This window comes from Primulina eburnea, chromosome 18, assembly GCF_022965805.1.
Source record: "Primulina eburnea isolate SZY01 chromosome 18, ASM2296580v1, whole genome shotgun sequence".
In the NCBI taxonomy this organism is placed as follows: Eukaryota; Viridiplantae; Streptophyta; class Magnoliopsida; order Lamiales; family Gesneriaceae; genus Primulina; species Primulina eburnea.
Window position 1 is genome coordinate 31581955 of NC_133118.1, and position 16597 is coordinate 31598551.

The window sequence follows — 16597 nt, forward strand, 5'->3', positions numbered from 1 at the left end:
TGGGCGTAAGAGTGTTAAATATTTTACGACGATTAGATTATTTATTGAGAGTTTTATATATGGACTTGAACAGTTAAGCGTAACCATAGATAACAATGAACCCTATCACATATAAAATCTGCCCCAATCTGAGTGGGTCTGGAATTGAAGGACCGGGTCTAGACCGGCCAATTGGTTCGAAAGTTTGTTTTTAAACAACATTCGGGACGGTGAGCGGTTTTAAACATGCTGATTTATTTATATTTTGTTTTATTGCGTTAAATTAAATTTTTTAAAGAATGACACAAAATTTCTCGGTCGTTACTTGCGATAGCCTGTTCTTTTTGTTAATTTATTATTAGATGTTATGTTTGAGATGTAACTTTAATGAATATATTATTATTTATATATATATATATATTTTTGGTGTAGTAACTAGAGAAGTGAAAATAAAATATGATTAACGGGTCTAACCTATGGGTTCTGGGGTGGGTTTGAGTACGGGTTCAGTTTTTTTTTTTATGGGACATGTTTTGAGATTGGCCAAATCTGTTTTAAACCCGTCCCGTTGTCATCCTTAATCGTAATATGCGAATGTCGTCTAGTATGAGACACTAGGAAAGGGCTGCATGCAAAGACCGGGGGATCTAGTCCGAAAATGTCCCCAGCAGACTAATCAACTTCTTCTCGCAACTAGAAAAGGATCCAACTCGGATTTTGTTTGACTTAATTCCTAAACATTTTGCTTCTGCCGTAAAAAAAAGACCTTTTACAATGTTAATGAAATTCCACCTCCAACAATATAAAATAAATCACACAAAAACAAACCAGTGCCCACAGTACACCCCTGAGTGATGAATCTTGGGAGGATGTTTGCTTGCATTTGAGTCGAACTCGACCAGCTAAGATTGAAAATTCTTATATTGAACTCAACTGGAGTAAATTCTGAATAACTAGTTCGAGATTGACTGAGTATCTTCAAAAATGATTCATAGTAACTATGAACACTAATATATTCTTTAGATGTTACGAATTCGAGTACAAATGGTGAAGGCATCAAAGTCCAATCTTGGCTCTACGGGGTGATCAAGCTACTTGTGCAGAATCCGAAACGAGAATCGGGCATAAGTGCTGTTTGCACTGCTCCGGAGAGACTGTATACATCTTTTTGTTCGTTGGGGTCATGTTCTTAAATTACTGAAATTTTTGGAAAAATAATGAACCTCACATTTATCAATAATTGTATTGTCCATCTTTAAATGGATTATTGAGATAATGACTTAAAAATAGGAAAGACCTAAAAGTAACTTCTCATTTCTCCTATGAGCCAAATACTTGGCGGAAAAAATATAATTTGTGAAAAGGGGTTATTTGTTTTCACCTTCCGTGTATTTATTTATTGTATTTGAATGAGAAAACTGTATATATATGTATCTGTGTGTGTGTGTGTGTGTGTGTGGGAACATAGATAAACAATCAAATATCGCAGGGAGTGCAATTCTGTTCTTGTCTATAGTATTAAATCCTAGACACAGAGCAGCAATGCCGGTACTCATTTTCATGGTGGACACTATTGATTTCAGATGATAAGTGCAGGATCAGTAGATAAGCAAGACAGGAAATAAAACAAAAAAAAATCTTTTCAGATGTGATGCAAAACAAAAATCCAAGACAAGTTGGAGGTCAAACCTTATTACGAGTCTAAACTTTAAAAATACGAATCAAGAAAACCAAAATCAAGCAAAATTCTTCTCAACTACCAACCAACCAATCTGTCTGTCACACTGGCGGGATTTATGTAACTTTAAACTTCTCCTCTATGTAACTTATCATCTGCTTGAGTCAAGATTTAGTTTCATACCGGAGCCACAATAATATCGGTACAGGCTGAGAAAAGCAATTGTTCATCGCTTTCCGGAAGCTTTGCGGGCAGGTGGTGCCATATCCTCATCGTCAGATGCAATATCTCCGTATTCCCACATTGCGAGTCTCTTCTCACGTGCTTCTTTCTGGTATATTTCCAATGCATCCAACACCTCTTGTCTGTCCTTGGGTTCCCACCTACGCCTTTTCTCCAACCTAGCAAGTCCCTCCTGACAAGTTTACGAATTTGGTCATGATCAGAGTACAGCCCTACTAATAAAACTCTACCTATTCTAAATCATGATAAGCATATGAAAAGAAGAAGATCTGCAGCACGAACTTGAAAGAGATAGCTAGTCTTTTCATGGTTTTCCATTAAATTGAGTTTAAACCAATTCCTTGTCATTGAGCAAGGAAATAGGAACTAATTGTTGATTGATATATGATTGATCATTCACAATATTAGAGCATAAAAATATGAAGAAATTGAGAAAATTCTTCCAGAAAGAAGAGTCAGTTGAACCTGCAGCATGATCGCGTTTATACTGATATCAGCTTCTGTGTCGATCAAGGTGACCATAAATATAGTCCCAGTTCCTTGTCCTTTCACTTTTCCGCCTGATGTGTCCCTTTCTTCTATCAAGGCCCTAAATTCTTTTGGAGCACTTAATAGGTGTTCGCTCAAACGAACAGCCGCTTCTTGGCCATAGTCATCCTCCAAGCTAGGAACCTTGACAAATGCCAGGCTGCAAAGCTGAGCAAGGCCTGGGGCAGACGATATTGACGAATCAAGAGGACGCAAATGACTGAAGGGGACGGTTTCTTGATTTCCATAGTCAATGTAGAACACCTCAAACTTGTCATTTGCAGATTCAACAGCACCTCGAGGAGTGTTCACAATCTTCGAAATTTAAAATAACGAGTTAGAAAAATAGAAAAGAAACAGTAAAGAATTATAATTTTCATGGTGAACACATGGAATATTTATAACTTCAATCTACTGAAATACCCCGTGTATCATGGACCAAACCCAACTAAAGAAATAAAAATTTTCATGTCAACATGTGGTTATTATAAGCTGTCAACATGTGGTTAAAATATTTGATTCAAGTAGTACTAGTACTATGAAACTTACAGCAAGTAAACGGGATGAATGATATGAAATTGTTATCATATTCATTAATTATCTTCAACAAATCTAAAGAGCATATACATGCATAGCATCTTACCATTGCTCGGTTCCAAGAATTATCCGCACTAAATTGAGACAAGACAATATCCCCCCTTTTAGGATTGAAGGCCCCAATTAAAGGAGCATCATGAAGGTTTAGAGAAGCAAGCTGCTTCTGTATAGCAGCCACCTTCTGATCAGAAACAGACTGGACATAGAATTTACCACCTCCCAGGACTTCGGTAACCATAACCTAACAAAGATCACGTGGATCAAAAGATTCCCAGTAAAAACAAAAGACAAAAAAGTGTGAGCATTTTTAAGGCTCACATACCTTGATCTCTTCTTTCTGCCTTCTTTCAACAGCTGAACCATTAGAAACTTCCTCTCCCTCCACATGATTCTCCCATATCTGCAAATTGAAAATATTAGGAATAAAAGGTGCGAACAAGGATTGTAAGTTAAACCCTAGACTCTAGAGTACATACCTTCAACTTCTTTTGTTTTGCTGACTGCTCAGCTTGAGCCAGAAGGTGAGCATCCTGGATCCTATCCATGCCAAAAGATTGAAGCTTTGCCAGGCCAGCTTCCAGAAGGGGTATTGACATATTGGTTCTGGACTCCCATAGGGTTCCCAAGAAAGTTCCGGTTTTATCAACAGTTTCTACTTCAATCTAGTGCAAGAGATTATAAAACACAGTAAGGTATGAAAGCAAAATACTGGAATATAATAAGACAAGGACAACACTACCTCAACATCCCTCTGCATTATTCTCCTTCTCATAAAGGAAATAGCTTCTTCAGAATAAGGCTCTCCACGACCAGGACATCTGACCCCAGATAATGAGAAAGCAATGCTGCAGGTTGCTTTGGGAATATCGATTTTAAATCGATGGCCACTAAGCACATATTCAACAACAGCAGTCATCCTCCCACTGCGTTGCAAAGATGGCAAGAAGTCTTTTGCTTTCTTGGCAGCAGCCTGAGACAATTTCAAATACAAGGACAGAAAATCACTTGTTTCAGTAATTTAATTAATATAAACACAACAAAATTTATTTAACATAAAGTAGTATCAGCAATTCAATATTGCAAAATACTAACCGTTAGCAGGTCAGTTACATGCCTCACGGGAGGCTCTTTGGCGGAATGCATACCCTTCTTCCCAGCAATTGCACGAGATTCAGCAGAAAGAAGGCCATCGTAATGATTAGATCTCTCCTCAAAATCACGATGCCTGACAACAGTGGCAAAACCACGAGCTACTAATAGCTCGGCAATATTTGTCCCAGCCGGCTGACTGCCCGTTCCAGATGCAGCCTCAATCCCATCTTTGGTTGGAAGGAAGACAGATCCAAAATCCATAACTCTCATTTCAGTTGCTCCGGATGAAGCAGCAGTCCCATCAGCCAAACTAACCTTCCTAGAATACTCCATCGCAACATGCACCTGAAGAGAGCAGCTATTATAATACAAATACGGTGCAGGAAACAGTGTATCAAAAGTCAAGAACCATACTTGACGGCCAATTAAGCGTGTTCTCAGAAATTCCTTAGCATCACGAGCATAGGGATCAGGTTTTTGATCTTTACGAGGATTGCCCATTTTAGGACCCCTTATGCTTGAGAGATTGACTCGTCGCTCTGCAGATGGATCTCCAAACGGCAACGAGTCATCAGCAACAATGATACAATCCCCACTTACAACTTCAATAACCTGCATAAGTTCAAAACTAAGTTTCTGCGAGAACGGCAGGAAATATAAAACCGAGAGGAGAATGGTGTCAACACCAGGAGTGACTTACTTTTCCTGTAAAGTTTTGGTCATGAATGGCCTTCGAGGTCGATGCAGGGGGAACATAGTTAGTCCACATTCTTAACCGGGCCTTCTTCGCCTGAAGCTCAGCATTCTTCAACTTCCTTCTAGCATCATCTTCCAACAAGCTTGCGCTCCATTCCACATATTTAGCTAAACCCTGTAAAATCATAACAGGAAATTCTGAGGAGTAAGTCTTCGGAGCAAAATAGTTCAATACATTAACTGGTGCGAAAGAATGCGAAAGAATGTCAGAGAATGTTACAAATAATTTAATTCGCCAAAACCTGCAGAAAACAGTCATACTGCACATCTCCGACGACTAATTCATCAATACGCAGTTGACTTTTACAATATCAAACTAGTTATCATCAAAATACGAGTAATAATAACAATGAGTGTTCAGAAAGTAAATAAAAACTCATGTTTTGACAAAGCATTGATGCATGTGCACAACTGTGTCAAGTGACCACACACGCTCCATTCTGATTCACCACATTTATGATGAGAAAAGCAATCCGGACACCAGATTGTCATGATAAGCACAAATGATATCTGTGTACCATAATCAAATTTTTTATAGTTTTATTCCAGTTACTGTCTCAATTAGGGATCGATTTTGTATGAATATCTTTCAAACAGTAGTTTAAAATATAGAGTAAAGAGTAAGCTAGAATGTTATATTGATATACTGGTTCAGAAGCTTGTGTTTCAGGCATCAATTTCTCCCATCATGCTCTATAGAAAACATCGAGAGAGTTGAGCTCAAATAAGTTCATAATCTAATCCAACACGTTGCTTTTTTGAAAAAGGGTCATAAGTTTTTCATTTTAAATTTTCGAAAAGCTCCAATACCATTTGTTTATAATTTATTTCCAGTTACTATCTCAATAAGGGATCAATCGGGCACAAATATCTTTCACCCAATAACTTAAAAAATAGACTACAGAGTATGCTCGAATATTATATTGATCCACTGGTTCAGAAGCTTGTTTCAGGCATCAAATTCTCCTTCGTGCACAGCACTACATAAAATCTCATGAGAGTTGGAGCTCAAATAGGTTCATAATCTAATCCAACACATTGTTTTTTGACAAAGGGTAATAAGTTTTTCATCTTACATTTTCAACAAGCTCCAATGCCAATTCTTTTGCTGATTCACCATCAGGATAAAATACCGAGCCAGTTAAATTGCTAAATTTGTCAACACCCTCTAATACAACCCGGACCTGTAACAATTTGACAAATACATAATAGTTACAATTTTTAAGAGATTAAACTACAAAATCTCAATGATACTCACATCTCTGTGCAACACACGAGTCTCAGTAAAATGTTTGGCTTCTCTACCAAAGGGATCTGGAGGAACTTCAACCATGGATGCTGAAGAGGCAGCAATTCTCTTTGCAGATGTCAATGGGGCAGGAGACTCTGCCACTGAATCTCCATTTTGTTCAGTCGAGGCTGTGTCAGTTCCAATGGCAGTTTCCGATGCAGCCCTCCTACCCGCAGATGGTGCCTGATGGAAAAATTGCAGTTGGTAGAATTAAGATCGGGAAACAAAGAATGGAAAAACGATTGACTAATAAAACTTCGATCATATTTGGTCATTCAGCCAGGTTCGATACCTGAACCCCAGCAACAAACACTTGGACATACTGAAACTCTGGAAGCAACTGTACACGAAGTGTGGTTCCATCACGGACGTGGTCCACGATAGCCTCCAAAGGACTACCTCTATTTGCGGCCAAGAGAGCCACAGCATCAAAACTGCCAGGATCACTCATGGCTGATGGAGGCAGGTTCCTAACGGAAGCCTCAGCAGCACCTGGTACCTGAATGCAGCAACTGATGTCAAAATATTTTATAACAAAATCAGAAACAACCTGGAGAAGCAGCATCAAAATTCATCTACGTAAAAAAGGTGATTCAATGAACTAATCTTCACACTGATAGTTAAGACATACCCTGCTCCAGCGACCCACACCTTGCTGTTTGGCTTGGTCTTCGAGCCGAAGCAACTCTGCTAAATAAGGACTGGCTTCTCCTTTCTGTTGACCTACATCTTTAACCTGCAAATTAAATAAATAACATAACGCAAGGCTTAAACCAAAGAGAAACGCTAGAAACTCGAGCAAGAATAAAAAGAAAACCTTCGCCCAGCCTGCAGCGACAACGGTTAAAGCCACATTGTTGTTGTCTCCAAGGAAAACAGTCCCGAACTCCCGATTTATGGATGCAACAGTGTAATCCACTTTGAAAGTGACTTCCTGTCGGACATAGAGGCAAAATAAATGTGTCATCTTTTCCAAGAGACTAAAAAATTAGGTCCGAATGATTAATACTTCTTAAAAACAAACAATAATTAAAGTATATCACACCTTTCCAATACAAAGCTTCCTTAGAAATTCTCTGCTGTCCCATGCAAAAGGCTCATCGATACCACCTCTGTGTGGTGCACCCTATAAACAGAAAATAGAACTGATGGCCACAATAAAAGTGTAAAATAAAAGCTTATTCAAATACACAACCCACATTAAAAAGTCACAAAACCAAAATCCGAATATAGCTACAAATATGAAACCCTCTTAAGTCTTAATAAGAACTGCAAGAGAAAGTCAATACAACCATGAGGCGCTCTTATTGTCTTAATTTAGTGGCTCCTAACATAACAAAGTTGCACCGGTTCAATAAAATAGCTAGCGGAATACATCTCTAATCAGTGGATCCCCTAAGTTGAGACAACAGGCAACAAATTTATTATTTATTTTCAAATGTTCATGCATGGATGTCAAAAGAGCCAACAGATTGCTCTCCTATTCCCCTAAAAGATAATATAAAACCTTTATCACAAGCATAAAAATCTGACGGCCAGGATAGCAGGAAAAATGATTTTGTCCAACCACGAGTAAATATGAAGGTTTCCGCATAATCTGAACGTACCAACTTTGGAGCCATTAACGATGACAAAGTGATACTCCTCTCTGGGGGGATCTCAGCCTTGGAGTTTCCCATTATCACCAAGCTGTCCCCAGATGGAACGGCTTTAACTCTTCCCCTGTACCATGCAATTGGCGACGCCATTTCAGCAGCGAAGTCTGCAATAACACAACCATTAACCAAAGGTGAGCACCGAAATCACTATATAGCCTACAAGAAACAAAAATCATACGCCTTCCATAACACAACATGAATAAGAAAGACGACATTCAACGTGCTATCAGCACAATTAAAAAATGTATCTTTTCCGCATCACAGAAATTTAAGCAGAAAAATTTCAACAGTAGCATCTTTAATTGCTTGCCTCGTGACCAGTCTAAATTAGTCCCTGCCAACTCTAAGCAAACAATCTAAGATCCACAAATGCGTACAACCAGACATTTCACGGTTCCGCTAAAAAAAGAGAAAAAATTCGGAAATAGACCAAACCTTCATTTATTAAACAAAACCAAATGAGATAGTTTCGTAAAAATCGTATCCTTAGCTGTTATCGCACGGCAAGAACGGGTAAAAATCTTATCTTTGGCCGTTATCGGGTAAAAATCATATCTTTGACCGTTATCGCTGATGATAACGGGTAAAAATCGTATCTTTGACCGTTATCGCTGATGATAACGCCTAAAAGAAGAATTTTGATCAACCCTAATCATAAAAATGAGTAAAATATAGTGTAATTTTTTGGGTTTCTTTTTTAGAACAAGCTATCCAGCTGCATAAGAAAAAACACAGAAAAAGTCGCTGTTTTTCATAAATACATAAAAATCACCACATTCTTCAGGCCGACTCAAACCTGATCAATTTTACCAAAAGAAATCATATAGCTATCAGTTTACACAGACTGACAGGCTATCGTTTCCACACACACAAATATTCAATTCAACAAAAACACACACGGAACAAGAAAAAAACACAAACACGAATCTAAAAGCACATGCAGTCACATAACCTCACAAATTCACATCGAAAGAGAGAGATCCGTCACTCAAACATCAACGATCAACATAAACTACACACCAAACACACAAAAAATCACAAATCTTGCGTAATTCACTTAATCCAATCACATGCATATCATTAAACAGGTCAAGGAACAGAGATCTGAAAAAATTACCCAAAAAAACAGAAAATTCGATGCGGCCGAGGCTTTAGGAGATTGGTAGATGCACAGAAAGATCGAACCGATCCAAATGCTGTTCAACTACAACGAATGCATCAAAATCCAATCAATCTTTCAATGAAATTCCGAAAAAAAATGGATCTTTTTTTGATAATTTATCAGGAGAGGAACGAAATTTGAGATGTCTTGTCCGTGAGAGAGAGCTCCGATTGCGTACGGCGGATCGGAAAATACAAAGAAATCGATGCGAATGGCATTTATAGCTGAAATCGAGGAGATCTGCACAGAACTGAAAATAACCTCTTTTTAGTATAAATTTACTTGAATGCCATATCGATGAATTGGATTTTGTTCTGCTTCGATTTTTTTCCCCAAATTTATTATTCATTTTACATATATTTCTACGATAAGATTTCAGTATTTGAAATTATTTTTCAAAAAATTTAAGCTGATTTATTTAAATAACTCAAGATAATATACAATCTAAATATTATCTAATTATCTTGTGGGTGGTGAAACACATGATATGTACTATCCCAGGAAAAAAAAAATGGAGAAATAAGTATATTTCAGGAAATTGAAACCGTCATGATAGAGCGTCAAACAATTCACAACTTGTTCGGATCAGAGATCAATATGTCTTTTCGATGCGATATTCGATATATGATGTGATGATATATATTTTTTTAAAACTCCGCATATCCAAATCAATTTTAAAATCTTATATGCAAATCAATATATTATCTTGAGTCTCACGAATCTTTATTTATGAGACGGGTCAATTTTACCGATATTCACAATAAAAAATAATATTCTTAACATAAAAAGTAATATTTTTTTATGGATGACCTAAATAAGATATCTACCTCGCAAAATACGATCCGTGAGACAATCTCACACAAATTTTTGTCTATTATCTTTATGCTAACATGAACTCAGTGCGCTGCCATTCAATTTTTTAAAAACTAAAATGGTATAAGAGAAAATAAAATGTATGGAGTTCGAGGATTAAATGATATTTTTGGAATTATAAAAAATTTGACTAATATACCAAAAATTAATTATTCTAAATATAATAATAAAAATACTTTATTGTTTAAGGTGGCAGTTGGAAATGCGAATTAATGGAAATATACTGATTTTAGAAAAAGCAAACAGTTGAATGTGAAAAAGGAGATTAGATTTTAGCCTAAATCGGAAGAGATACTTTCCCCTAGCTTTCAGTCTTTTTAAGGGAAATCTAATCATTAGAATAACATCAATTGCTATAAATATGTAGACATTACTTTTTAAAAATGAGAAATAAATATTTTATCGAAAAATTCTCAAGATTTATGCGGTAAATATACATTTCTGTTACAAAATTTATCACATAATTGCTGTTATAAAAACATTATTATATCTTAATTATATAATTAGAAAATAATAAATTATTCGATAATATATAATAGTAATAGTGAAAGGCACGAAATAAGTGACTGGATTATTTAAATCCAATACTTTGGTATTTATTTTTTAGAAATCAAACTAAATGTAATATTTAAGATAATACAAAATAAAGTGCAAATAACATACATTAGAAACAAAAATATCAACACCAAGCCATCATGCACAACACAATCCTTAGAGGCCTAGATGTCTTGGGGGAACCGGGACAGTAGGCGGATTCGGAATCGAGTCGTCTGGTCCTAGGTTGTCGATTGGCGGCCGTTGCTTATGGTGGTCCGTTATAGACTGATAAGCCATTGCCAGTGCCAATGCCTGAATGTATACAAAAATATGTATTACAAGGGTATATTGGATTCTGCAAAGATCATAAAAACATAACAGTCTGAATAAAATTAAGAGATGAAGAAAGCTTACAATGTGGTCATGCTCCGGCGGAGCATAAATTCCCGTGGTTATCGTAGTCCGCCTTCGAGTTTTATTCGAAGGGGCGTTGGGTATTTCCTTGAATCCTGTAGGCACGACTATCACCGGCATGCCTACGAGGTTTCCCACACAAACACGCTCCCAGTCGGTCGCGTTTCCAATAAATGCATCAACTTTGAAACTGTCTCTGACTTCACGTATTAGTTTTCCTCTTGCTCTTTGAGCCTGCGAACAGAAACTCATGTTTCAGGATCCAGGACTAGGATAAGAAAGAAAAATAGTTTCAAGTGTTCAGGTGGCATACTTGGACATAATCTACAGCAGGCACAACTCTGGCCCTGCGAAGTTCAAGCGGCCATTGGTCTTGAGCTTCATAATCATCATCCTGGCCAGAGCGTTGCCACTCGTCGAAGTGGGATAGCATATCAACATCCATCGTGAAATTTAAGATTCCTTGAGCAGAGTCAATAGTGTAATTCAGTTTGAACGGAACCATTCTGACACCTTTAGACTGGAGCTTTTCAACAACCTATAGATTTTATAAAAATGTTAAAAGTTCCAGGTTGTTAGCGGATGGAAAGTGGATGGAAACAAAAAAAAAAATATAGGTTCACTCACATCCATCTCTGCATCTTCAAGGTATCCAACAGTTAGCTTGGTTATATCAACTGAAAATGGATCAGCAAGAGGGATGTCTCTGGATGAAAGATCATCAGGATCCTTGCCGCGGATAGTGTCTAGGACAATCACACAATCAGCAGCCTCTCTACAGAAAGGTCCAAGTTTATCCTGTTAAATAAATTATGAATTTTAATATTCATCACCAGTAAAAAATAGAAAATGGAAAAGAAGCGATGATGAAGTTGCTACCAAACTCTCGGATATGCTCATAACACCAGTTCGACCAACAGTTCCAAAAGTTGGGCGCAATGCTGTCACACCACAACGAGCAGCAGGGTATGAAATGGATCCAGCAGTTTCTGAACCAATGGCAAAGGGAACCAAACCTGCACAAAACAGGAGTAATTCCTTTTTTTTCCGCCTATCACTCATGTATAACTTCACATATAAACAGGAGTAATTCCTTTTTTTTCCGCCTATCACTCATGTATAACTTCACATATAAACAGGAGTAATTCCTTTTTTTTCCGCCTATCACTCATGTATAACTTCACATATATATTTATTGCACTGAGAGGCCCGAGACACACACAAGCATGCATGAATAATTCTACCAGGGCCAAGCAAGCACACAAAACAGATTTCCGGTCAATACATACCGGCTGAGGTACAGGCAGCTGGTCCAGCAGATGAACCAGTGGAATACTCCTCTATATTCCAAGGGTTTCTTGTTCTACCCCCAAACCAGATATCATCATATGCTAGTGATCCGGTCACAAGCTTTGCAAGAAGAACAGCACCAGCAGATTTTAGCCTGCACTCATCGTCCATATACATCAGAATGACTACCTTACTTGATATCGTGGGCTGTGCATGCACTCAAATACCTTTTATAAACCCAAGCCTCAATGTCAAGAACTTGATTTTTAAAAGATTTAGAACCCCAGGTCGTCCTGTAATGGGGTACTGCAATTATATCCTTCAACCCGTATGGAATCCCATGGAGTGGACCTATATACAAGCCACAACCACAGTTTGTCATTACAATTCTAGAAAATTATATTTGAACAATATACATATCAAGGCACCTTCAACCATTAAGAAACGCAGATATCGACTTGAGATTTCAGTTCAAGAATAAAATTAAATTTCAGCTTTCCATTTTACAATCTTTTAGGAAGAGAGAAGGGTGAAAGCTTCATTTTCCTCTTTTTCTCCCCATCTCTCTCCCCCCCCCCCCCCCCCCCTCTCTCTCTCTCTCTGTTTTCTTTTCCGGTTTACAATTCAAAATGTGCTCTGCGACCTCGGGGGTGCAACAAGGATTTAGAAAAGGTTTAAAGGCATGCAACTCGAATTTTGGTGTGCATAAACTAGAAATACCTGAAACAAAAAAAATTAAACAGAGGGTTAACCTAAATATATGCCTTGTGCAAGCAATTTGTCAGCATGTTTCGCTTGCTTGAATGCTAATTCTTCAGTAATAGTGACTACAGCGTCAAGCACAGGACCGTACCTGCAGTAATATAGATGGTTAATTTAAACAGATAATCGAACTAAATATCATATCCCATGCACACTACTGCTCTAGATTTGTGATACCTCTTCAATCTACCCAAAAAGATCGCAGCTAGTTCTTCAGATGTGATCTGTTTAGACTTGATGAGTTGCCCCAATTCAAGAATCTGACCCAACAAATATCACATTTTAAATAGCCAGAAGAGGAAAAACTACCATCTTTTTATGACGATTCTCTCAACATCAACTTACACTCATAAAAGCAATATCATCATCATTCTTCGGCCGCTCCACACCAGACAGAGAAGGATAATTGAATCGTAGAGAGGTAAGTAGTGCCTGATTGTGATGCCATCCTGAATTGAAAACCAAATAAGATGGATTTTCTAATCCCCCATTATCTGAAGCAACTAATTTCCGATTGGATCTGATAACTGGAATATTCAACTCCATGGCACCCTTTTCGATCTCTAGCATCTGCAGGGAGTACATATGTCAATGGCGACTATCTGAGTTCACATCCCACATTTCAATCCCATGAGTTCCTCAAAATAAATAGTGGCAAGTCTTTAATTTGCCAAGGTACCTTAGCATCACTGAAAAAGTCTGCATCCAATAATCTGAACCCAGCAGCTAGTGAGTTGCGGTCCATCTTCCCCAAGCAAGCACTAGAGTTCTTGGAATTAATTTTCCGTCTGTCCTGATCATATACGATAAAAAAATGCCAAGAAAGTGAATAATAAATGGAAATGGTGAAAGACAATTTATTCTATCATTTAGACATGCATCAATCACCTTGAGACAATTTCGGAATGACCCCAGATTCTCTCAAACATCAATTTCCATAAAATTTTATACATATTAACCTGCTTTACATCCATAATACCCGGAATTTCAGTTTAAAAGAAACCAAAGCAATAATAGATTTCCTTTCTATCAGCAGTAAAGCAGTTAAAAAACTTACAAATGTTAATAAAACAATTCATTTTCACAGATAACAAATCCATAGCACTCCAAGAGAGTTGAACTCACATTATGCTTTCAAGTAATTATGTACAGGAATTAGTTTACTGTTACTTGGTTTTCACTTTGGCTTCAGTTTTCCATTGCTCATGAAGTTAATACCATCGATGTAGCTTTCTGCTTCCGTAGTTTACCTAGATTAGGGTTCAGCTTTTAATATGTTTCTATCTCAGTCATTTTTTATAGTTAGCATGTTCTTACTATTACTTACGCTATCCAGTAACGTGGTACATCAAGCAGATAAAGCAACTAAGAAAACAAGCAGCAAAAGGCACCATACAATTTCCGACAGTACACAGTTTTTTTAAAACTCGAGCCGGACTTGCAGCTCTGGGAAAACTACATATCACGAAGATCTCATTGAGAAATACTCTATGGTCTTGATGACAAGTACAAGCCTATTGCTGATGTTATCAAAGGTCGTGACACTACAATCTCAATTCAAGAACTGACGAGAAGTTAATCAATAAGGAACTGAACTATCACCATGTAAACCTCATTCTAATGCCTTCACAATTCGAGTCTCTGAAAAATGCTATTTCCCGTTCTAGTTCAGGACATATTGGCATTCAAAGTCTGCACTTGATAAAGGAGCAGCAACAAATGCTCCTGCCTCTTAATTATTATAGCTATTTGGTTTAAGGTTGCTAGCTTTTTATTGAGTTCTTTGGTTTAAGTTTTTCCATTCTGACGTAGTGTAGTTAGTTCCAATGATTAGAAGGTTTTTTAATTGCTAAGCCCAATGAGATATGGTTTCAGCATTTAATGGAGTATCACAACTAGTGTACTAGATTTTTGTTTTGTTTTGTTTTGCAAATGCTAGTGTACTGGACTTGAATGTACCACCGACATTTCCAAACATTTACCCAAGATCAAGCCTTTCCTCTTTTTCAAGCAAGATCACGAGTACTTCTCCTAGAACACAAGCTCAACTCTTCTAGCTTGTCTAAAAAAACTAGAATATATAAAAGATTAAAATCTAAAATCAAAATGGGTTTCCCAAAAATTACAGATATCAAAAGTTCACGGAAAAGATATTACATCGATTTCGGGTGGGGGCGGCGAAGATGGTGACTTGGCCGAAGAAGAAGCGGCACCGTTTAGAAAGACGACCAAAACCGCCATTAGTACGATGATGGAGCACACGAAACGACGTGTCAAAAGGAGCGGCTTCGCTGCGGGAAACATGTTGGCAATCTGGGAGTGGCCGCTTCGAAGCTTTCGATTCAGTAATTATCAGCTCAGTAAGCATGGAAATTCCATTTTTTCCCCTTTCTTTTCTTTCTGGGCAGAAAAAAAAGTAAACTTTGCAAAATTTCAAGAAATACATGTACATTTTGGACAAACAACATTAAATTACAAAATCCAACCAGTTCATTTCGAATCCAGACATTTGTAATTCAATGTCTTTTTTTTAGTGAATTATAACAATGATCTTTTTCCATTTCATATGAAATTTATTTTAGTACATACCTTTTCAAATCTGATGTTTCTAAAAAAATTCAAATTACAAATTAGTTGCATTATTGTCGATAAAATTATTTTCTTGATCGATTGCATGATTTGCATCGAATCTTATAAAAAAACTCGGGAAAAAATCGATGTTTTTATGATCTATTTCTCTAAAACTTTATGCAAATTTTTATCATATATCTACTATATATACACACACAAAATTTGATTTTTGTTCACTTGATTTCTGTCACACCCCGGAGATGTACATCGTGGACAGCAGTGTTCTCAATACTTAATAATTTAAATTTCACCAAAAAAACACTAAGCCATAATAACTATAAATCTAACGAAATTTATTCCAAGATAACTTACAAATCGAATTAATGTTCTCTTTGAAAAGAGTAATTACGTCTTATCCTTGTTGGCTTGTCTCAAAGAACATCTATACAACAACATGCACAGTCTTATGGTTGTGCAGTCCATGGACACAACTCTTTGCACGCGACCGCTTCGTCGCCGGACCCTCAGAAGACCGTAGATCTTTCCATGGACGTAAGTATTCACAGCAGTATATCGAACTATCATATGATAGGATGATGACAACGTACATTAGGATGATGAAAGTGACGTGGAGGACAATGAAATGAAGGCGTCTTATGATTTTATTATATTTTGATGAAGATATTTATTGCACACTTTTATTATATTATATATATTGATGTTATTTCACGATTTTATTTTATATATCTAACATATTCTAGTTAATTTACTTATATGAACTATATTCAAATTCATTAGTTCAAACTATATTTTTATATAATGTATCAGTAATGATTAGCAATAAATAAAAGTATAAAAATGCATTAGTAAATTTTTTCAATTATTTGAGACTAAACATAAAAAATAAATTTAAAACGATTTTGGAAAAAAAATATTAGCTACATATATTAACAAACCATCGCTGAAAATGACAACGATTTTAACCAAGTTCATCTAAAAATTACGACATTTTTTAATTTAAATCGTTGATAAGTAATTAACATCTTCGCTCAAATCGTCACTACACCAACATAAAATCATTAAATGTCAGTCGTTTTGGCCACTGATTTTTTATGAATTCCATGTCTGTTTGCGGAGGAATATACAATGAATATCGTCGTTATATT

At 36.8% G+C, this 16597-nt stretch overlaps 2 protein-coding genes across 5 annotated transcripts; both read right to left on the bottom strand.

The window, feature by feature from the left end:
* Positions 1-1603: 1603 nt before the first annotated feature.
* Positions 1604-9192, bottom strand: LOC140820333 (ribonuclease TUDOR 1-like). Its single transcript, XM_073180681.1, has 17 exons — positions 8940-9192; positions 7772-7926; positions 7210-7290; positions 6982-7098; positions 6796-6900; positions 6457-6663; positions 6132-6347; positions 5950-6057; positions 4818-4988; positions 4532-4729; positions 4118-4462; positions 3765-3995; positions 3502-3687; positions 3348-3425; positions 3072-3266; positions 2366-2743; positions 1604-2072 (listed from the first exon to the last, which is right to left on the bottom strand). The coding sequence occupies exons 2-17, from the start codon at positions 7910-7912 to the stop codon at positions 1884-1886; spliced, it is 2946 nt and encodes a 981-aa protein (XP_073036782.1). The 5' UTR covers positions 7913-7926; positions 8940-9192; the 3' UTR covers positions 1604-1883.
* Positions 9193-10469: 1277 nt separating this feature from the next.
* LOC140819888 (uncharacterized) lies at positions 10470-15172 on the bottom strand. Of its 4 annotated transcripts, none has more exons than XM_073180142.1 (13): positions 15018-15164; positions 13749-13819; positions 13540-13648; positions 13206-13430; positions 13038-13120; positions 12851-12951; positions 12326-12449; positions 12098-12252; positions 11688-11824; positions 11436-11606; positions 11122-11346; positions 10809-11042; positions 10470-10706 (listed from the first exon to the last, which is right to left on the bottom strand). In XM_073180142.1, the coding sequence occupies exons 1-13, from the start codon at positions 15162-15164 to the stop codon at positions 10569-10571; spliced, it is 1920 nt and encodes a 639-aa protein (XP_073036243.1). In that variant the 3' UTR covers positions 10470-10568. The 4 variants fall into 4 exon arrangements, with proteins under 4 accessions (XP_073036243.1, XP_073036242.1, XP_073036244.1 ...); XM_073180141.1 differs by having other exon boundaries at positions 13749-13822; XM_073180143.1 differs by lacking the exon at positions 13749-13819 and having other exon boundaries at positions 15004-15172.
* Between the last annotated feature and the right edge of the window lie 1425 nt (positions 15173-16597).

What these genes read in the sequence shown, in the direction of transcription:
- LOC140820333 (XM_073180681.1), bottom strand. Translation starts at nt 7,912, where the DNA reads ATGGCGTCGCCAATTGCATGGTACAGGGGAAGAGTTAAAGCCGTTCCA. An exon ending in TGTTTGTTGCTGGGGTTCAG is followed by an intron (nt 6,348 to 6,456) that starts GTATCGAACCTG and finishes TTTTTCCATCAG; the next exon opens with GCACCATCTGCGGGTAGGAG. An exon ending in CAAAACAAAAGAAGTTGAAG is followed by an intron (nt 3,426 to 3,501) that starts GTATGTACTCTA and finishes TTCAATTTGCAG; the next exon opens with ATATGGGAGAATCATGTGGA.
- LOC140819888 (XM_073180141.1), bottom strand. Translation starts at nt 15,164, where the DNA reads ATGTTTCCCGCAGCGAAGCCGCTCCTTTTGACACGTCGTTTCGTGTGC. An exon ending in TGCACAAGGCATATATTTAG is followed by an intron (nt 12,450 to 12,850) that starts GTTAACCCTCTG and finishes GCTTGTATATAG; the next exon opens with GTCCACTCCATGGGATTCCA. An exon ending in TTGAAGATGCAGAGATGGAT is followed by an intron (nt 11,347 to 11,435) that starts GTGAGTGAACCT and finishes TAAAATCTATAG; the next exon opens with GTTGTTGAAAAGCTCCAGTC.